Source organism: Mandrillus leucophaeus, unplaced genomic scaffold (assembly GCF_000951045.1).
Source record: "Mandrillus leucophaeus isolate KB7577 unplaced genomic scaffold, Mleu.le_1.0 Scaffold1296, whole genome shotgun sequence".
In the NCBI taxonomy this organism is placed as follows: domain Eukaryota; kingdom Metazoa; phylum Chordata; class Mammalia; order Primates; family Cercopithecidae; genus Mandrillus; species Mandrillus leucophaeus.
Genome location: NW_012101250.1, coordinates 105489 through 127116, shown reverse-complemented (window position 1 = coordinate 127116; position 21628 = coordinate 105489). Strand labels below are relative to the sequence as shown.

The window sequence follows — 21628 nt, the reverse complement described above, 5'->3', positions numbered from 1 at the left end:
TTCGAAGTCCAGGGGCCGCGCCAGGTACAAGCGCCCTGAGGCCGCATCCAGCGCGAAGGTGCCCTCGGGATCGGCACCGCCCACCAGTGTGTAGGTGAGTGCGCCCAAACCCGCGGGCTCTGGAGGTGCCACCGAGCCCAACAGAGAGCCGGGCTGCAGCCCCTCAGCTGCTGTCACCGTCAGCACGACAGGCACTGGTGCCGCTGGGTCCCGCTCTGCGAGGTCTGGGGGCGGCTCGGCCAAGCGAGCTGAGGGAAGCACCTGTTGTGGACCGGGGAGGGAGAACAGAATTGTGAGGGCCGGTGTAAAAGGGGATCTGGGCTGGCTTCCTAGGTGGTAGGAAAGAGTGGTCAGAGTAACCTGACTACTACTGGAGCCCAAGGACTCCCATGAAGCTGGAGCTACTGAAGGGGACCTACAGCGGTAGCCAAGGGGAGGTGGGCAGACTGTGGGAAGGGCAGCCATACCTGCACCAGCAGCTGGAGGCTGGCACTTCGAGGAGGGCTGCCTTGGTCGTGAGCACTCAGTGTCAGCACATAGTGGGGCCGCTCTGCTCGGATCAGGGGAGCTGCAGTGAGCAGCTCCCCTGAGTGAGGGTTCAGAGAGAAAAGTTCTGAGCCAGGACCTGGGGACAGGCAGAGTAAGATGAGGGCTTGGGGCCCAGAGCTGGGCAGGCCATGAAGGCATGCCATCACCCATCAATTCTCTTCTCTCCACTCCCATACCAGTTAGCGTGTACAAGATGGTCCCATTCTCCCCCTCATCTGGATCCTTCGCTTGCAGAGTTGTCACCAGTGTTCCTGGAGGCACGCGGTCTGGTACCTGTGGGAACACAACTCACCTAGTTGTCTCTTTCCTGTTCTTCAGACAACTCAGGATAAAGCTTCCCTCACCTGCGGGCAGGCAGAACCTCTTTTGGGCTCCGACACCCGATCCAGGAGGCAGTCTCTTACCTACGTCTACAGCTCTATGGGGAGATCCCCACTCCCTCTCACACTTTTCAGGACAAAGTCCTGCCACTTCACATACCTGTATAGGGAGGCCGCCAGCAGCAGCTCCTGAAGCCTGCAGGAAGGTGGGGCTGTTGTCGTTGAGGTCAAGCACTGCAACATGCACAGTGCCTGTGGTGCTGTGGGATGGGCTCCCTCCATCCTGCACCTGCACCAGGAGCTGATAGGTGCTCTGCTGCTCACGGTCCAGGGTTTGGAGTGTGGTCACTTCTCCTGGGAGTGCAAGAAGGGGATCATGTATGAGATATTTAGGGATGCAGAGCCTGAGGCCTGCACCTAAGAAGCTGGGTTTTGGGGAGTGGGAGAGGGAATGCCAGGGCTAAATCCTCACTCTCAGGGGTGAGATGGGAGCTGGGAGTTGGGGATACTGTCTGGATGTTCACCAGGCTGGGGATAAGGTTATGGGGTCTCAGGATTTGGGTCTCTGTGCTCACCAGTCTGGGGGTGGATGCGGAAGGCCTTGCTGTCTTCAGACAGCTGTTGCAGGCTGTAGGTCAGACGTCCATTGGGTCCCGAGTCTCGGTCAGTGGCAAAGACTCGGCCCACGCTGGTCCCTGGGGGCTGGTTCTCAGCCACAGCCAGGAAGGTGGGATCCTCAGACAAGCGGGGACTGTGTTCATTCTGGTTGAGGATGCTGACCCTCACGGTGGCTGTGCCTGTCTGCTGCCCCAACTCAGCTTTGGACCCAGACACTGCCATTACCTTCAGTATGTACAACTCCTGGGCCTCACGGTCCAGCGCTGCCCGCACCCATAGCCACCCACTCTGTGGCTCCAGGCCAAAGGGGCTACTTGCTCCCTCTGCTGCAAGGTGATACGTGACAGGGCCCCCATCTGGTGCTTGGGCCTGCACTTGCAGGACCTGAGTTCCAGGGATGGTGCCTGAGGGCAGGTCCACACGGTAGGTAGGGCTGTCGAATTGGGGAGCCAGCCCACGGGTTCCCACATCCTGTACCACCACCCGCAGTCGAAAGTGGCTGGTGCGTGGTGGGGAGCCCCCATCCCGGGCCTCCAGCTCCAGCTCATGGGCTGGCCCTCCTGAGGGCCCCAGAGGCCTCATAAGCCGTACATGGCCTGTGGTGGGGTCCACGGTGAAGGCTCCACCACCCCCAGCAAGCAGGGTAAACGTGACTCGACTGTTAACACCTGAGTCTGGGTCAAGAGCCCGCAGTGTATAGATGGGAGTCCCTGGGGCAGTGTTTGGTGGTAGCAATACCGTGTCTTCAGGTGCAGGAAAGGCAGGGGAGTTGTCATTCACATCATCCAGCAGCACACGCACCCGAGCTACAGCGAAAGCTGGGGGGACTCCACTGCCTGCTCGCACCTCCAGCTCCAGTACCGGTCCCAGTAGCTCCCGGTCCAGAGGGCGAAGTGTTTGCAACAGCCCCGAAATCGCATCTAGGGAGAAGAGTCCTCGGGGATCCCCACCTGATAGGGAAAGGGTCACAGGTGCCAAGCGACCTAGGGAGGACGAAAATGGGATCAGGAAAAAGTCCCTTATTGAGTCAGGACCCAGACTCTGATCCCAAGAAGGAATGGGCAGTGCCCACACCCATGCCTTTCAAATTAGGAGGAGGGGCAGGGGTTGGCAAAGAGGTTGGTTGGCACTGAGGTAACATTCCTGTGCCTCATGAAGCAGTGTGCCTGCACCGTGCCTAAGGAGGTGCTGGGCATTGGTACCAGAGTGTTTTATACTCAGGGGCTATCTGCGCTGTGATACTCTAAGGTACCTTCAGATGGTGCTGGAGGGTTATATTGGGGTATTTGGGTCTGGCACCAAGTGGGTATAAAGCTAAATGATACCTGGTGGGTTGTGTGCCTGGACTATGCCCACACTGGTGCCTGGTGCCACATCCTCTGGCACAGAAAAAACATACTGTAGTTGCTCAAATATGGGTGGTGTGGGGGTTCCAGGCACAATGCTGATGTTCACTCGGGCACTGGGTTCTGCCTGTAGGCCACCTCCATCCTGAGCCCCGATCTCCAGCTGCACCACAGAGTTGGCCCGTCTGGCCAAGGGCCAGGCTACTGTCAACAGCCCTGGGAGAAAAGATAGAAGCAGAGATATATAATGAAACTTAATAGGGCCAGAAAGGTTATGGAAGAGGTGGGTAGGACATCATTTAGGCAGGTGGGGAGGGAGACCTGGGGGAAGGCCCCAGGAATGGGAGGATCCTCACCTGATTGCTCATCCAATGCGAAAAGTGGGGGGCTATTGCCAGCCAGGATATGGTAGGAGAGTCGCCCATGGGACCCCTGGTCAGGGTCATGGGCACGCACCCTCAGCACAGCTGTGCCTGGTGGACTCTGGGCACTTATACTGGCAGCATACTCCCGTGGATAAAACTGAGGAGGGTTGTCATTCTCGTCTGACAGAAACACCTTCACATATACCATGGACTTGAGGCCTCCCTGGTGGGACATGCAGCCATAGGTCAGGTGAGCCTTGTCTGGCCCCGGTGAGTGCCCTACCCCAACATCCCAACCTACCCATGGTCTACTGACTCACCCCATCCACAGCTGTCACTGTGAAGTCAAAGCTTGAGGGCCCCTGGTCACGGTCCAGGGTCCGGGTTGTGCACACATCACCGCTGTGGGCATCAATGCGGAATGGGGGAGATCCGGAAGACCCAAGTCCAGCACCCAAGGAATAGGAGAGGAGGCCAAATAGGCCACTATCCGCATCTGTGGCTGTCACCTAGGGAGAGGCTGGGGTGAGTGGTGTCCCCTCTTCTTTGGCTAGTACTGTGCAAGGTACACAGTAGGTGCTTTACCCGTATTTTTTTTCACTGAGTAAATCGACAGTCTGATCATCCTGCTTTGTAACAAAACCTTCTTTCACACTAAGTTTTATACATTGGGTACACATTAGGCCCTCAATAGTGGGTTAGCTGGTACTGACAACTGTAGCCTGTGACAAAGTGCTCTTTGTGGATATAAGGACCTCAGGGTCATGATACGCTGCAACAGGAAGCTGGAGAGTTCCCCTTTCTCAGCCAGAAAATGTGCTTAGAGAGAAAGCTGGCCAAGGACTTCTGATTGTTGCCCAGACCCTTGACAGAAATGACCTGTGCATTGTTTACCCTCCTGAGAGACACCAAGACCCTGCCATGGCTGAACCCTGGAAACAGCTTCTGCTCCAACTCTCTACTGTGGCTGTGGGCCTGGATATCCCAGGAGACAGACTTCCCCTGCACCAATCCTGGCAGGCAGTAGTACAGCTGCGGCACCATCTCCAGAAGCTGTTAATGACCTTTGCCCTCTGACTCGCTGCAGGAAGAAAGCAATAAACAGTGGTCCGGGGAAGTTGTCAGGAAGTGACCCAAAAGGCACAAGGGCCACTGACTGGAAATGAACAAGGCAGAAGTGAATTTCCTGGCCTGTACAACCCCTGCTCAGAGGTTTCACTGCAAATACAGTCTCCTTTTTCAGCAGATTCTCAGCTCAGCATCTCAGTCCGACCTTGGTCAGCTCCCTCTCCCCTTCTGCCCCAAAGCCATAATAAACTTCATCCCTGTCCTCTTGCCCCCATTCCATCCCTTGCTCTCTTCAGATGCACTATTTCAAGGAGAAAAGAAAGACATTTATCTGTGAACTCTCTAAACTTCCTACCAGCCTCCAAACTTACTCCATATGCCCATCCCAACCTCCTTCCCAGGTGTACCTCCTGCTTTGACTTTTTAAAACATAAATTATTTATTTAATTTTATTTTTGAGATAGGCTCTCTGTTGCCCAGTCTGGGGTGCAGTGGTGTGATCCTAGCTCACTGCAACTTTGAACTCCTGGGCTCAAGCAATCCTCCTGCCTCAGCCTCCTGAACAACTAGGACTACAGGTGTGCACCACCATGCCTGGCTAGTTTTTGTATTTTTTGCATAGACCGTTTTCAGTATGTTTCCCAGGCTGGTCTCAAACTCCTGGCCTCAGCCAGTCCTTCCACCTTGGCCTCCCAAAGTGCTGAGATTACAGGCGTGAACCACTGTGCCTGGCCTTTATTTATTTTGTAAGACAGGCTCTCACTATGTTGTCCAGGCAGGTCTGGAACTACTGGGCTCAAGTAATCCTCCTGCCTCAGCCTCTCGAGTGGCTTGGATTACAGGGATGCATCACCAGGCCCATCTCTCCTGCTATGACTTCTTGACACTACTTTTCCTGCTTCTCCACCCACTGCTTCCCCCACCACCACTGCCAGTCTTCCTCCATCTCCCCTTATCTGCCTGTTCTTACACACTGTTCCCTGGAATCGCTCCTTGGCCCCTTCTCACTTCACACACTCTCTCAGGGCCTTGTCTTTTACTTCAACCATCGTCTATACTTTCACTCTAGACCACTCCTCTGAGATTTCTAAACTTGTACATCCAGATGGCTGCTCAGCACCTCCACTTGGATGTCCCACAGGCACCCTAAATCCAACCAGCCCAAAACTAAACTCATGATCATTCCAAACCTGCTCTAATGATTCTTCCATCCACACAGTTGCTAAAGCCAGAAATCAGTTCTTCCCTTTTTCTCACCTGGTATATCAATCAACCAGGGATTAAGTAAGTCCTCATTAACTCTATTTATCTGTTCCTCTCCATCACCATTATCATCGTTCTGACTTAGGCCTGAGTTGTCCTGAGTTATTGCTCCCCTGCATTATTTTGACTGCCTTCTTATAGAGGTCTGACCCTCTGATCTGTACTCTACACCACGGTTTCTCAACATTGGCACTATTGACCTTTTGGACCAGATAATGCTTTATTATGGGAGCTGTCAAGTGCATTACAGGATGGTTAGCAGCATTCTCAGCCTCTACCCACTAGATGCCAATAGTATACCACCAGTTGTGACAATCAGAAATTTCTCTAGATATTGCTAATATCCCTTCTGGGGGGCAAAGTCTCCCATGGTTATAAACCACTGCTCTACATTGACTACCACTTGCAAAAACAAATCTGGTAATATTGCTCCTCTACTCAAAATTTTCAATATTCCCTATAGAAAAAAGCTCAAACCCTCTGACTTGACTGAGCCTCCCTGCACTCTCATCCGCCACCCTCCCATCTCCGATCTTAACTCCAGATATCCTGAACCCCTAGTAGGCCCTTGAACAAGCTGGGCCCTCCCACACCTCTGTGCACCTCACCGCTGCTTGGAAGCCTTACCCCATCTGATACTCTCATAAATTGCTCATTCTTTAAGTCTCAACTCAAGGGTCCCTTCTTTCGGGAAAGCACTCATACAGCCTATCTGTACCTCATATATATCCCCAAATGGAAATGTTTTTATTGGAATGAAACTATTTCTTTGCACATGAATCTCCCCTCTATAAACTCCTTAAGATGAGGGGAGTGATGCTTTCATGACTGTATTCCATGTCTCTAATACAGTGACTGGCACATGATAAACATTCAATACATTTATATTGAATAAATCAAACATTAAGACTTCTTGTAACAGTTGTAAACCCCAAATGGTCATTTTTACCCCTCATTCTCTATGGTTGCTAATAGTAAAAACTCCAGGAAACTACCTGGAGAGTTGCCCTCTTGCTTCAGGCACTAGTGAGGAGAGAAGTCTGGAAGCCATAGCCTATTGGTCCTGGCCAAGAAGGAGAGTAAACACATGGAAGAGTGAGTGGTGGAGCTGCACAGCAGCAGGCGAGCAAATATGCACAGTCTGGCCAGAGGACAAGAGGTCAGCCAGGCCCAGAGCTAGCCTGGAAGTCTATGCTGTGTGGAGATGTTCAGGAGTCTGGTGGAGTTTGGTGACATAAGGACACCAAGCACCAGCCTCCTAAGAGGACTCCCTGCCCGCTATCCTCTCTCCTGCAGCCATACTCCATAGTGCAGTCAAAGCAATCTTTCTAAAAGACATATCAGATTTGCTTAGAGTCCTTCACTTGCTCCCTATGATTTTAAAGATAAAGTTGAATTTGTGACCTGGCTCCTGTCTACTGTCTTGTCTCATCTCCCCTGACTCTTTCTCATCAGTACAGCTGATGCCAGCCTGAACAATACAATCTCCTGAACGTGTCCTGGTATTTGTTCAGCAGCTCTTTCCTTAGGCTTGGAGTCTCTGGTCTGCACACTTCATATTATCCATTTGGCAAAGTTTCATTAGTCCTTCAAGGCCCTTCCTCTGGGCTTCCACAGCATTTATATGCCACCTGCTGCAGCATTAGTTACTGATGTGTCTCCCTATCTAGACTGTGACCACCCTGGGAATAGGACTGTCTCTTTTCTTTGTTCTCTGGGCTTAGCACAGTGCCAGGCTTACAATATGTAAATAAAATCTTGAACATACAAATGAAGGAACGATCTGTCACACACCTGCTGATCCAATCACCCTTAAAGCCAGATAGCTAACTTAATAAAACCAAACCTGATCATTCCCTTCCCAGCTCAAAGAAATTCAGTGAGCTCCTTGAGGTCAGGAGATCAAGACTATCCTGGCTAATACGGTGAAATCCCATCTCTACTAAAAATATAAAAAATTAGCTGGGCGTGGTGGCAGGCTCCTATAGTCCCAGCTACTCAGGACACTGAGGCAGGAGAATGGCGCGAACCCAGGAGGCGGAGCTTGCAGTCAGCTGAGATTACGCCACTGCACTGCAGCCTGGGCGACAGAGTGAGACTCCATCTTTAAAAAAAAACAAAAAACAAAAAAACAAACAAAAAAAAACCCAAAGAAGTTCAGTGAGCTCTTTTGCTTTCCAAGTAGTCCTAACCCCTCAGTGCTTGGTGTTCAGGGACTTCTGCAGCCTGGTCTCAGAGTGCCTTTCCCATTTCATGTTGCCTCCACTTTTTCAGGCCTGACTTGCAGCCAGTCTCTGTCCTTCTCAGCCTGTCTGGGGTTCCTGCCTCTTCCCCTGAGAGGACTTCCTGCTCTGGATATCGAGATAATTCTTGCTATCTCTCATTCTCATGTCTCATCCAAAGTGTCCTATTAAGGCTCAGCTCTGAGGGCAGGGATGAGGATTTCTTCCAGCACAGCCCAGCACTTGACAAGAAATGGAGGGCCTCATAAATTCTGGTGTCTTCTTTGGGGAACAGAAGCCACATCGGTATGTAGAATCTCCATCTCTGCCCTGCAGAACAGCTTTGAGACTTTCACTTCCTGACACCACAAATCATTTCTCCACTAGATTCAATCTTAACTTCCTCACCTGCCAAGACCATCTCCCTCAGCTCTTGCACTCTGCTTTCTCATCTTCTCATTAACCCTCACCCTCTGCACAGATTTTGGAGCTTACAACATAGGGCAGAACCCTCTAGCATAAGTCACCATCAGTAGATGACCTTGTAAGACTTGGTTCCTGCTCTGAGGTCCCCTGTGGCTCTCAGATGCCCCCAACTGTATCTTGCTATGTGCCAGGCCTACCCACCTGAAGGAAGCAAGTTCCAGGCTGGGTGCCCTCAGGCAGCGAGGCATTGTAGAAAGTCCTCTGGAATTGGGGCTCATTATCATTCACATCTTGCAGGGCCACGTTAACTGTGGCAGAGGAGGCTAGAGGGGGCAGGCCACCATCTGTGGCCACCACAGTCAGCTGTGGCTGAGGTTCCAACTCATAGTCCAGTGAGGCAGCCGTAGTGATAATGCCTGAGGTGGGGTCAATGGAGAACCAGTGGGTGTGGGCGCCAGGGGCTAGGCTGTAAGTGACCTGACCATTGGTGCCTTGGTCAGGATCCCGAGCAGTCACCCGCACTACAAAGCTGCCAGGCAGCGCAACCTCAGGCAGGGGCTCAGGTTGGTAGAACTGGCGGTCAAAGGCAGGTGCGTTGTCGTTGACATCAGTGACGTGCAGCACAAAGGCAGCCTCGGCCCGCAGTGGAGGTGAGCCTGAGTCTGTGGCTGTAACCCTCAAGTTATAGGCATCCCTCTCTTCCCGATCCAGCCGCCGAGCCACACACACCAGATAGATGACGCTGTCTTGGGTGCTTAGGGCAAAGTGGCCCTCTCCACCTTCCAGGGACACATTGACATGGGCAAAGTCACCATCATCTGGGTCTGACACAGAGATGCGAGCAACAAGCTGTCCAGGTGGGGCGGCCTCAGACACTTGGGGGGAGCCATCTGCACTGAGAAAGATGACAGTCATGGAGGGCTGATTGTCATTGGCATCTCGCACATGCACAGTCACAAAGGCTGAGCCCAACTCAGGGTGAGCCCCACCATCTCGTGCTTGCACCACCAGTTCATGGACCCGCCGTTGCTCAAAGTCCAGTGGCCGCTCTAACTGAAGCAGCCCCGTGTGCGCGTCGATGGAGAAGGGTCCGTCACCCTCGCTCTGCCTCCGATTGATCTCATAAGTCACAGCCCCATTGGCACCAGCATCGGCATCAGATGCGAACACCTGCAAGACAGGACTGCCAGGGGCCAGGCTCTCAGACACCACAGCATGATAGCGGCTCTGATTGAAAGCTGGAGCATGGTCATTGATGTCCAGCAGTGTCACGTCCAGCAGGGTCTGGGCCCTCCGGGGTGGTGAACCACCATCATAGGCCTCCAGCTGTAGCATATAGTGTGAGCGGTTCTCTCGGTCCAGTTCCCCAGTAACTACCAGCTCAGGCACTGGGGCCCCATCTGGACCGGGGCGTGTCTCCAGCCGGAAAGTCTCTCCAGCCCCATCACCAGATAGCGCATAGCCCTGGGTTCCCAGATGCCCAGCATCTGCATCACGAGCAGGCTCCAGTGGGTAGCAGGTGCCAAAAGCTGTATGCTCAGGTACCTGCAGGGCAGCCCGAGCCTGTGGGAAGGCTGGAGCATGGTCGTTGATGTCAGCCACTCGCACTGTAACTTCCACGGTGGCACCATCAGGAGTGACTGCAGTGAAGCGGTAGCGGTCCCGCTGCTCACGGTCCAAGACACGGGCTGTACGGACAACCCCACTGTGTTCATCAATGGCCAGGTCTGTGCCCACGCCGCTGCCCTCCTGGGCGGAGATGAAGTACATGAGAGGAGCTGCCGTGCCTGCCGGAAGCCCCGCACTGATGTCCCCAATCAGTGTACCTGCTGGCTGCTCCTCATCAATCTGCAAGTCCAGGCTCCCAGCCTGAGCCCAGGCACCTGGCACCCCAGCTCCCAGCAGCAGCAGCAGCAATGGTAGCAGGAGGCGGGGCCTGGGGCTCTTCATGCCAGGGCAGGAAGGCACAATGCCCGGCTCCTTCTGCATGACAAGGGTAGTCCAGCTGTGCCTTGGGCTCCAGCTCCAGGCCAGGCTCTGTGCCCAGCTTGACCTCAGACTTTGGGTCAGGTCCCACTGGGGCCCTGGCTCCAGCTCAGACTCCTTGACCTGGGAGAAAACAGAAGGAAACAGGTCATGACAGAGGAGGGATCAGCAGTCCAGATAACCTGGACAAGGCCACATCGATATTCAGACATGCTCAGCCCCCAGCAGGCCCTTGTGCTGCCTCACACTCATCTTAGGCCACATGGATCTCTGCCTCAGGACTCTTTGGGGCCACTCCAGTCTTCTCCTTGGCAGATCCCATCCTTTCCTACCCTCAGCAGATTTTTCTGCATCCTATTTTTTTTAGGTCTGAATGCCCACAAACTCCCTTCTTCCTATTTCTAGGCTTAAAAATATGGGCATTCTTTTCTCATTTTCTTCTCATCCAGAATTAATACTCGCTTCTTCCAGCCTCTATAACCATGTATTTGGTAACCTTTCCTGAACTGTCAACCTTTTCCTCTCTCCTGGAGCTTTCCATCAGTACTACATATGCTCAAGTCTCTCTCTCTCCTCACCCCCAACTCTGCTAGAAGGGAATGATGTTGTTCCCTTAGCTCTACTTCCCTACTCCCCTCTCCATTCAATAAGAGATTGAACACCTACAATGTGGAAGCACTGATGATACCACAGTGAATAAAAGAAACGGTCTCTGGCTTCAGAGAGCTTATAGTCCATGAGTTGAACAAGTAATTACAAGTGTGATAAGAGTTGTGAAGAAGACGTACATAGAGCAAGGAGGAATATAAGAGAAGCAACACAGGCAGAGAGTCAGGGAGTCCGTGTTTTGCCTAGGAAGTGACATTGAAGTTGAGATCTAAATGACTAGGCGCTAGCTAGGCAACGGTGGCCAGAGAAGGGGATATAGAAAGGAGAGAAGGACGTTCTAGAAGAGTGAGCAGAATGTGGAAAGACTTAGAACCCACAGTCAAGGTGGGGCTCAGAGTGTCTGAGGGTGGGGTGGGGTGGGGTGGGGTGGGGGGGCATGTGTGTGAAGCATAGTGCTAGGGGCAGAGGGTATGAAACAAGACAGGGACTTGTAAGCTGCATTGAAGATTCTGACATTATCCTAAAGGCAAATGGAAACTACTAAAGCACTTCAAGGAGGAGTGCCAGAATAGGACCTATATTTTGTGAAGATAGCTATTGCAGTCCTTTGGAAAGCAAAGATCACGCAGATCGGACAGTGAGGAGGCACTTATGGGCATCCAGGAGATGACACTGCTTTGATGGTAACTTGGATGAGTGTAAGCAATGAACATGGCAAGAAGTGGATAGGTCTGTGGTGGGGTTCAGGAGGTAGAGAGGCCAGGCCTGCTGACTGCTTGAAGGCAGAGGATGAAGGATTGGGAGAAGTCAAGGATGATGCCCACATTTCTGACCTGAACTACCAGCTGGATAAAGGTGTCCTTAACTGCTCAGAAAGAAAAAGAGGCAGGGCAAGGGACCAAAGAGGGGTGGTGCCTCTGGGTCCAAAGGGAGCCAGGGTTTCAAATGATGCTTAAGATCAGGAAGGAAACGCCCTAGAGCCCCTTAGTTTAGTGAGTAAGTGAGAGAAGAATCCGTGGATAAGTGAGAGCAAAGACTGAAGATGGGACGTAGTCACCAGAGGGAAGAGGGACATTCAGAAGCTACAGCCCTTTCTAAAAGGTTGTTTCATTTCCCCCATTTTCTCATTTCCCACACTCTCCTCCCTTTATGCAATGAGGCTTCCTTTCTTGTGACACTGCTTTCACTAAGCTTCCAAACATCTCCATGTTCTACGTTGGCAGCCACTTTTTTATCTTCCTTTTATTGGGTCATTCTGGAACACTGAAACACTGATCACTGGCTCCTCGAAATCTCTTCTCCTAGGTTTCACATTGTGACCCCACCTCTTATTTCCATCATGCTTCCCTGCCCACTCCTCCATCTCCTTTGCAAGTTCTTTTTCCTCTGCCCACTCCTTCACAATTGGTGCTCTTTGGGGTTCAGTCCTGGGCAGCGTCTTTTCCCACTCTCCACACTCTGCCTGAGTGATCTTACCCACTCCCATGCCTTCAGTTCAAATGTATCAATCATTTTTTATGTGCCATCTATTTGCTAATGACTTTCCAATCTCCAGCTCCAGCTCTGAAGAGCTCTGGAGACACATGTCCAGCCATATACTGGGCTTTAGTATCCCCAGCCATCACCTCAAACTGCTTCTCCTCCATTCCTATTCCTGTGAATAGGGCCACCATCTATCCAGGTGTCCAACTAGCAGTCCAGAAGCTCTCCTTGTGTCCTTGCTTATCTTCAGTCCTGATTTCCAATTAGTCACGTAAACCCCACCACTTCAACTAGACATGTCTCAGGTCTTTCCTGTTTCTCCTAACTGCCACATCCCAGTCCGAACATCTCTCCTTGTGATTCCTGTAACAGCTCCTCACTGGTCTTCTGCTTCCTGGCTTGGGCCTTCTGATCCATCTCCACCTGACTGGAGATACCCACAAAACTCTCACCAAACCACTCCTGATGAAAGGTTTCCACTGGCTCCCATAACTGGCGGCAGAAAACAAATGCCCCTCTACAGAAAGAAAAGCAACCACACAAACTTGTGTCTACAGTGTCAAGAGGTTCATGGACACTAACTAGGTATAGAACTTCTGATCTACAAGATAAAGTCCAACCTCCTTAACATGTCTTCATGATCTGAGCCCTGCCAACTTCTCCACAGTCCCTCACCTTTACTTCCCCCACCATACCTTGCACTCCAACATGAAATCTATTACTATGCTCCTTCCTTGCTGCTTCCTAACTCCTTGCCTTGTATTTGCTACTGTTTTGTCATGAGATATCCTCTAAAAATCCTCTTCACATAATCACTCCCTCCTGCCCATCCAGAGCCTATTATACACACTACTGGGCTCCCATTACTTTTGGTAAACACTGACAATAAATGGCACAGCAGCCTCAATTTGTTCATGTGTCTGCCCTCTGCACTGGATTGAAGACTCCTTGAGGGCAGTGACAGGTCTTGGTTAGTCTCTTGATTCTCCAGCATTTAGTAGAGTTATAGCAAGAGCAGGCAGCCCGTGCTAAATGAATGGTCACAATCTCATGCTTCCACACCATCATACTCACATAACACACTGATAAAGACACATCCATGGTCATGCCAACTGAGACAACACACACAAACACATGTGAGCCCAGGACCCTGAGGCACCTTGGTCAGTCCTATGACTACACAAATGTGTCCTCAGGTCTTTACAGATTTGCTGTGCTGTAGGACTTCCTTTCCACAAAGAGAGGTGGGCTTCTGACTCCCCTATTTACACTTCTGACCCACCTCCTCTCTCCCATCTGTGTGAAACAATAAAAAGAACAGGGGCTTTGGAGCTTGGACTGGGTTTGAGCCCCAGGCTGGGCATTATGTCCGTAATCTGTAAAATGGCTATGGTGACAGCTATCCTGTGGGGTTTTGTGAAAATTAGAAACAATGTAAGAAAGGAACACCGAGCTGGGTATCTGCTAGACTCTCTTTCATGAATTCCCAGCACCATCCCCTGATAGGCCTCCTCTCTGCCTTCATCCCAGCTTTAGAATCCTGGGGTTGTATGTGTGCCGCATGGAATAACAGGTCAGAGGGATTCAGAACAAGGAGGTCAGGTGAACCCAGGCCTGATTCGAAGAGGGGAGAGGATGAGAGTACAAGGATGGTTCCAGGGCCCAGATCAGGTCAAGGGGTAAGAATGCCCCTATTGATTTAATCAGTTAGTGGAGAGAAAGCAGTCATGGTTTGGAGGGAGAGAAGATAATAGTGAGGCCAATGTGATTATCATACTCTGTATCATAGTTACCTGTCTTCCTACCCAGACAAGTAGCTGTTTGTCAGCCCAGACTGTATTTTAGTCATCTTTGTATGTAGCATGGAGCATAGCATATAGTACATGATAAACACGTTTTCTGAATGAAGGAATTTATGAATGGTATGAGATAAATCTCAGGTGAAAGATTAGCCTTCAAGAGGAGAGACTCAGGTCCAGGCAGATGCCCTGTATGAAAATAACTCCTTCTCCCAACCTGTGCTCCTTCCACTGCAAACTCTTGCAGAACACTTTCACAGTGGACACACAAAAGTGCACAATCACAAAGCCACAGCCGCATGCACTGCCTGGCACTCCCTCTCTCACGCTGTCAGGCTTACGCAGATGCATTCTCGTGCAGGCAGATTCACATGCACACAGGTACATTCAACACATGCTCATACACACGTGCACAGAGGCTTGCTTTAACATATACACAGCCAGCGCACACACACAGAGACCGCTTCCCATATATATGCAGAAGCACATTTTCCACACAGATGAGCCTATTCCTTCACATGGAACCCACACACACACATATGCAGGCTTACATACACACACACAGAGAAACACACACACAGAAAGACACTTTCTCACGGCCCTCACACCAAGAGGTATGTTCACACCCTCTGATATGCCCCCACATACACACACACACACACCCTCCACACACACAGGCCCAGTGTCACGTATGCACAGACTGACAAGGAGAGCATGCATTCACACTTGAAGACCCACCCACACGCAGGCATGCTCTCACACATGCTGCCGGGGCACTCGTGGTCAGCTCTGCGGCTGCAGCTGTGACCTCCAGGTCCCTGGGGCCTCTGTCTGGACTGTGCCTCATCACTTCCTGCTGCAAGGCTTCCAGTTCCAAACTCGAACTCCAGACTCTCTCCCGAGACCGTCTCATGCTCGCTCCAGCTCTCCTCTGCACCATCTCCCCAAGTCTGTCCAGTGTTTCTCATTCCTCTTCCCTGAGACTGGCTCCTCCTCCCTGCTCTTGTCTCTTTCCCTATCCAGGTCTGTTCCGTCGCTTCCCCCAGATCTGGCCTGCCTTTCCGTCTTGTCTCTTTCCCAGTATGCGCTGCATCCTGCCTAGATCTGTCTTCTTCCTTCCCCCAAATCTGTCATGGCTCTTCTCCCACCTGATTCTGCCTTGCTACGTGCCCTCACTCTGTCCCCAGTCCTGCTACTTGGTCCTCTGACTCCATCCTGCTCTCCTCCTCCATCCCCACATCTGGGCCTCTGGAACCACAGCTGGTTCTCATTAGGAAGGGGAGGGGCAAGACTGTTCATTGGGGCCTGAAACGTGATGTCAATTCCCCCTCCCTCACTAACAGAGCCCCCCTCACACCCCCAGCCTGTGTGTCTATAGGACCTGGAAGCAGGGTGAACATGGGAGAGGAAAGAGAGGTGGGCTGGTGGGGAGGAGCAGGGGGACTACAAGGGAAGGGGGTGCTCCAGGAGGAAGTAGACGAGTGGCCCGAGACGCTGAAGGGGAAGCAGGCTGGGGGAGCTGGCACCACCCAGGCCTCTTCCCTCAACTTCCTGTCCCAGGGCCAGCGAGGGGCAGAAAGACAACAGGGGTGAGGAGGGGCGCCACGAAAGGCAGATGGGCTAGAAGTGGAGGAAGAAGAGGGTAGCCTCAGTGAGCAAAGGGGTGAGGATACAGGGCCAGGCATAAAAGAAAAAGGAAGCGGGAAGAGGTTCCGGTAGGGGGATGACAGGGAGCAAGACTGAGGGAGAGTGACTGTGTATGGCAGAGGAAAAAGGGAGCAGCGCTAACTCAGAAAGGGGAGGTGAGTTGAGGCAGGAACAGCCCCAGCCCCACCGGTGCGTGCTGGGCCAGAGCTGGAGGAAGGAGGAGGGGGCTCAGGAGGGAGGAGGAGACAGCTGACAAATTAGCTTCCCTGGATATCCCTGGGACAGCCCCACAGGACAGTGGCCAGAGCAGTGCCCAGGCCTGGCTCTGTCCCTCCTGAGGACTAGTTCCCAGGAAGTACTCCAGGGAGATGCTGAGGACAGATGTGAGCAGAAGAGGCAGAGGAAAAGTCTATTTTCTGAGCTTTTATGGTGTGCTGGGCCCTGTGCCAAGCAATTCACAGACAGTATCTCATTTAATCACCATAACAACCCTGTGAGGAAGGAATCCCGGCTTCCATTTTTAAACAAGGAAATTGAGACTCAGAGTGAAACAATTTTCCTGAGTTAACACAGCCTTAATTTGGTCCCAAGACTATGTAGTCTATGTTGCCTGAGATTTCCCTCCTCCTCAGGGAGGAGAGAAAGATGGAGAGAATAAGAAATTACAGGGAAGTTGAGGGGACAGAGTCCTGGCAGGACAACACAGGCCTGAAAAGGAAGATAATCTGGAGGAGGGAGGTGAAGAATGAGGCCTCTGGGAGAGTCTGGGTTGGCAGCGGTAAGGCTGAGGATACAGATGTGAGGAGGTGAAGGTGAGAAGACTTGGTCACTGGCTCTCCAGGAAGATGAGGGAGTGGAAGGACTCTAGACTGCAGCCTACCTACCAGGGTTCCGGCCAGGTTACTAAAGTGGTTCCATTCGGACACTGCAGAGGAAAAGCCATTTTGGGGGGTGACTGTTGGGATCCCCATGTGGAGATATTCAAGCACAGTTGGGTTTACAAGCCTGCAGCTTAGCATAGAGACCAGGGTTGGAGATTTGGAAATCATGGGGAAACTGAAAGCTGTGGCCTTAGAGACTCCATCAGATAGAATGTGTAGCGTGAGAAGAGAGTCTTGGATAGAACCCTGAGAACTAGTTACATTAAGCGGCAGGTTGAAGAGATTTTTATTCTTCCTGGGGACAGTATCACAGAAGTTAAGGGAGACAACATTTCAAAAAAAGAAAGGGATCGATAATGTCCAATGTTGCTGAGAATTCAAGTAAGATAGGGGCTGAGAAGTGGACACCGAATTTAGCAGTGAGGCGGTCTCTAGTGATCATGCAGAAAACTGTGTCAGAAGAGTACTAAGGGTGCAAGCCTCTTGCAGTGGGAAATGAGAAAGAATGGATCAACCAGTAGCTAGCCATAGACCAGACATCAGCACGGATTCATTCACCAATACATGCTTGCTACACCCCTAGAACAGGGAGACAATATATCATAGCAAGGCAGGACAGGATAATGGCTAAGATGCAGACTCCAGGGCCAAGCCAGCTGGATTTGGTTCCCAGTTTCACTTACTGGCTGTGTGACTTTGGGCAAGCCACTTAGTTTCTCAGTGCTTCCATTTCCTCATTTATAAATAAGGACAATAATAATACCTACTACATTGTATTTGGCTGTTAGAGTAGTGTCTGGCACATAGTAAACTTCATAAGTATGTGAGCATGAGATATTATTATAGTGGTTAAGAAGATAGGCTCGACTGTCAGGCTGGAGTTCAAATCCTGACTCGACCACTTAAGCATGAGTCTAGGCAAGTTACTAAACATTCTAAGTGTTAGTTTCCTCTTAAACCTCTGGGGTTTAAAGTGCTTACCTTAAATGGTTGATATGAGAGTTAATGAAATAATTCTAACAATAAACATAGCACAATGTCCAGCAACAGTGAATGCTCATTAAATGTTAGCTGCTGCTGTTGTGTGCCACACACACAATAACTCTGCAATAAGTGTTATTTCAGAGATGAGGAAACTGAGGGCTCAAAGAAGGTAGCAGAGAGATATTTAGAATGATCTAGAATGCAGTTCTGACAGACTCTAAAGCTAGTGCTTTCTGTTAGACCACATTGCTTCTCTGCTGGAGGGCTCAGGATGCCCAGATAAAAGGTCATATAACTGGTCAGGCAGCAAAGCAGGGAAGGAGAATGATCAAAGTTCTGTTTTAGGAGAATACATCTGGCAGTGTGTGCAGGGTGGGTGAGAGGAGGAGGAGCTCAATGTTGAGAAATTGTCAGTCCAGGTAGAGGGTCAGGTGAGCATGGGGGCAGGTGGTAAGAGAGGGGACGGAACATGGAGGATGATTGGAGGCCTCCAGGAGACAAAGAAAAAATGGAGAGGGGAGAGGAGGTCCTGGGTATTCATGTGAAGTGATTCAATGATAAATCTGTTATTCAACAAATACTTGTTGAAGATTTACCATGTGCCAAATGCCATACTAAGCACTAGGGATAGAAGTGACACAGACAGATCAAGTCCTTTCCTTCATGATGTTCACAGGTAGGGAGACTTGGCAGGGATAGGCAGGGCAGGGTGAGGGAGCTGGGGCACGGGGTAGTGACACTCAGCAAGGTGCCCCAAATTCTGACCCTGACAATCAGGGTCTAGGCTGTAGAAGAGGTCAATGAGGCCAGAGCTAGCAGAAAAGTTGGAGATGTAGCAAACAGAGATGTCAAAATAGAAGAACAAATTTGGAAAAGTGGGAGGCTGAGGGTAGGACAGCATAGTAGAAGGGCTGAGATGTTAGAAGTAAAATTAACTAAGTTAATAGTTGAACACTTAATAATTTTCCTTCTGAATCCCCAAAACAACTCTCTTAAGGAGATACTACTACCTCCATTTTCACCTAATGAAAGGGGAGCTCAAAGAAGCTAAGTCATCCAGGCCATAGTGTGGCTGGAAAGTCTAAAGTGTGGCTCCCTCTCCCTTCTTTCTTCTCTTTCCTCCTTTCCTTCTTTCTTTTTCACCATCCATAGAGAAGTGTGTTCTAGGCTCTGAGAGATAACAAGCTTCTTCCATCCAGTAGCTTAGAAAGAGAAAAAAATAACAAGGACATCGCAGCATACTAAGTGAGCAGAGAAGGGCTTGGAAGTTCCAGGTGGACCTTCTGGAGGAGGTGCCCTCTCACCAGGAGACACAGGGAAACGGAAGCCCCTCCCAAGTGGCAGTGGTTGAAAGTGCCCTGGTGTCGGAAGGTTACCTAGGGAAGACGGATACGGGAGCTGAAGGAAGAAGAGTCAGCAGGAAGCTGGGAAAAAGCTGGGAGACAATAGCATGAACCCCTGGGAGGGGCTTTTGCTAGCAGATACCAGGGCATCAGAGAAGAGAGAGTCCAGTCTTGCCTCTGTTACCACTGACAGGCAGGACAGGCAAGAGGAAAAAGGTACAAGAATCAAGGAACCTAATATGGGGAGGACTGAGGCCAGGATGCCAGGAGTTGGAGGGCTCAGGGTGGGTGAGTCCGCAGGGTAAAAGGGCATTAAAGGAAGGAGCAGCCTAGGACACCTCTGGGGAAAGAATCTGGTGAGGCACTGTAATGCCTTGTAGCCTGGCACAGCTTCTGTGACAGGTCACAGTTTCTGCTTCTCTCATCCCTTCTCAGAGCCCCAGTAGACACCTGACTCAATGGATTTGGGTCTGCAAACTTCTGGTACTTCTTAAATATTTGCTAACTGAATGAAAGATAAAGTACAGATAAGGGTGAGGAAGAGGTTTGAGTGAGACGAAGGAAGGATAAGTTGTAGGTGAGGGGAGTGGAAGTGTCTCCAGCAGAGTAAGTGGGTAGTGTGAAAATTTCTTAATTATGTGGGAAGCTCAGACTAGGTGCCAGTCTTCTGAAGAGTGAACAAGGGTGAGGGATGTGCTGTGAGGTACCCATGTATTCATTCATTTTATTCACAGCCAAGCACCTGTGTGGGACCCTGAGTCACAAAGATGAGTAATATGCACTCTTGCCATCAAGGAGGTCCCAGCGTGGTTTGGGGAGACAAGACAGGGAAGAGGTAATGACAACAATGAAACACAAGAGTTCAAGCCTGCCTGGTGGAGTCATTAAAGGCAGGGTTTGAGACCAGATATGAGGAAGGGAAGGGATAAGCCAGGAGGAGAAGGGAGTGAAGGGCCTTTCAGGCAGGCAGAGCAGTATTTGCAAAGGGCCAGAAGCATGGAAAAATGTAGTGTCTTTGGTGAACTACAGGAAATTCAATATGGCTGAAACTCAAAATGTGAGGGGGCTAGGGAAATGGGACAGGTGATGAGACTAGGAGGCTTGGGGAGGTCAGGCTATGATCTCATAAGCCTCATTAAAAAGAAAAGATTTTGTTCAAGGAAAATGGAAGGCATCTGAATAATGCTGAGCAGGGAGTGACATAGTTGGATTTGTACTTTAGGAAGGTGTCTATTACTGCAATGAAAATAATGGATTGAAAGAAGGAAGAGAAGTGTAGAAAGAAAAGTTAGGAGGCTCTTGCAAAAATTCATGTGAAAAGATGGGTAGATGAGGGCAACAGCAGAGGTGATGGAGAAAGGGGATGGGATATCAGAGATTGCTGGAGAGAAGATAGAACCAACAGGTTTCAAGGGATTTCTGGATTATGGGATATGTGGAGAAGGGAATGGTTACAGTTAATTTCTGGGATTCCAGCTTGCAACCTGAGTGGGGATGGTCATTTGAGGGAGGAAGGAATGATGAGATCAGGTTTGCACATGATAAGGGGTCTGCGAGCTATACAGTAAACAGCAGGCATGCAGCAGGTATGCAGAAATGGGGCCTAGAAGAGTGATGTTTGTGAGTCATCAGCCTATAGATGTTAATTAAAGCCTTGCAAAATGAATGAAATTGATTACCTAGAGGTGTGTATACAGTGAGACAATAAGAAGGTCCAAGCCAGAACTTTAAGGAACAGTGACATTCAGGGGGCATACAAAGGATCCCTCAAAGCAGACTGAGACAGAATAGCTAGGAGGAGCTCCAGGGGAGATACGTACCATACTGTAACTTTCCGCTTATTTGCCTGTTAAATGTTCATGGAATAAAATCATGGCTCAGAAGCCAAACGACAAGAACAACTCAAAGAGAAAAGAATGGTCAATAATATCAGCTCCTCCCGAGAGGTCAGGCAGTTAAGGACTTTTGAAAAGATCTTCCAGATTGAGCAGAAGAGATGCTACTTTCTCCTAGGGAAAGCAGTTACATTTGAGGGGCAGGCACAAATGGGAAGTGAGGAAGTAGGAACAGCTATATGCAGAAGACTCTTTCACAAAATGTGACAGTGAAGAAAAGTGAGGAAGCCTCTTAGCTAATGGGGTATTACAGGGTTAAAGAAAGATAGGAGAGGCTGGAGGATCTTTATGTCCTCCCAGGAGAAATGGGAGAAAGGAAGGAACTGGAGACACAGGAAACACATGGAATAATCAGTTGAGGTCCCTGTGGAAGGGGAAAGAGATGGGATCTGTAACACAGGTAGAGGATTGGCCTTAACTAGAAGAGACACCACTTCATTCTTATAGGAAGGAAGGAGAAAAGATTGAAGAGGATGCAGATAAAAGTTGAGGGAGGAGGCAGAAATCTGAGGGAATTCAAACCAGATGGCCTCAATTTCCTCAGTGAGCCAGAAGACCAGGTTGTCCACTCTTAAATCCTTCCTTTCCTTCACCACCCCCGCCCCACGTCTGCTTTGTCACTGAGCCCTGCTGATCCCACTGCCTAAAGAGCTCTTGAAACCATCCACTTTCTCCTCTACTGCCATTACTCCAGTTCAGGCCAGTGTTATACTCTCCTGAGTTTCTGCAAGAGCCAACTGTGCTCCTTCTCAGGGTCCTTCTCCAGTAGCCTCATGGCAGTCAGAGTGGTATTTCTAAAACGAATCTGATCATATCGCTCCACAG

General features: G+C 50.5%; 1 protein-coding gene across 1 annotated transcript in view; it reads right to left on the bottom strand.

Moving 5' to 3' along the window:
* DCHS1 (dachsous cadherin-related 1) overlaps positions 1-10280 on the bottom strand; it is a 19585-nt gene extending 9305 nt beyond the window's left edge. The window contains exons 1-9 of the mRNA XM_011972530.1: positions 8379-10280; positions 3519-3707; positions 3190-3421; positions 2813-3049; positions 1445-2470; positions 1030-1223; positions 726-822; positions 468-625; positions 1-261 (exon numbers count right to left, since the gene is read on the bottom strand). Of these exons, the coding sequence (XP_011827920.1) occupies positions 1-261; positions 468-625; positions 726-822; positions 1030-1223; positions 1445-2470; positions 2813-3049; positions 3190-3421; positions 3519-3707; positions 8379-10166 (4182 nt within the window). The 5' untranslated portion in view covers positions 10167-10280. The remainder of the gene's footprint in view (positions 262-467; positions 626-725; positions 823-1029; positions 1224-1444; positions 2471-2812; positions 3050-3189; positions 3422-3518; positions 3708-8378) is intronic.
* Positions 10281-21628: the final 11348 nt, after the last annotated feature.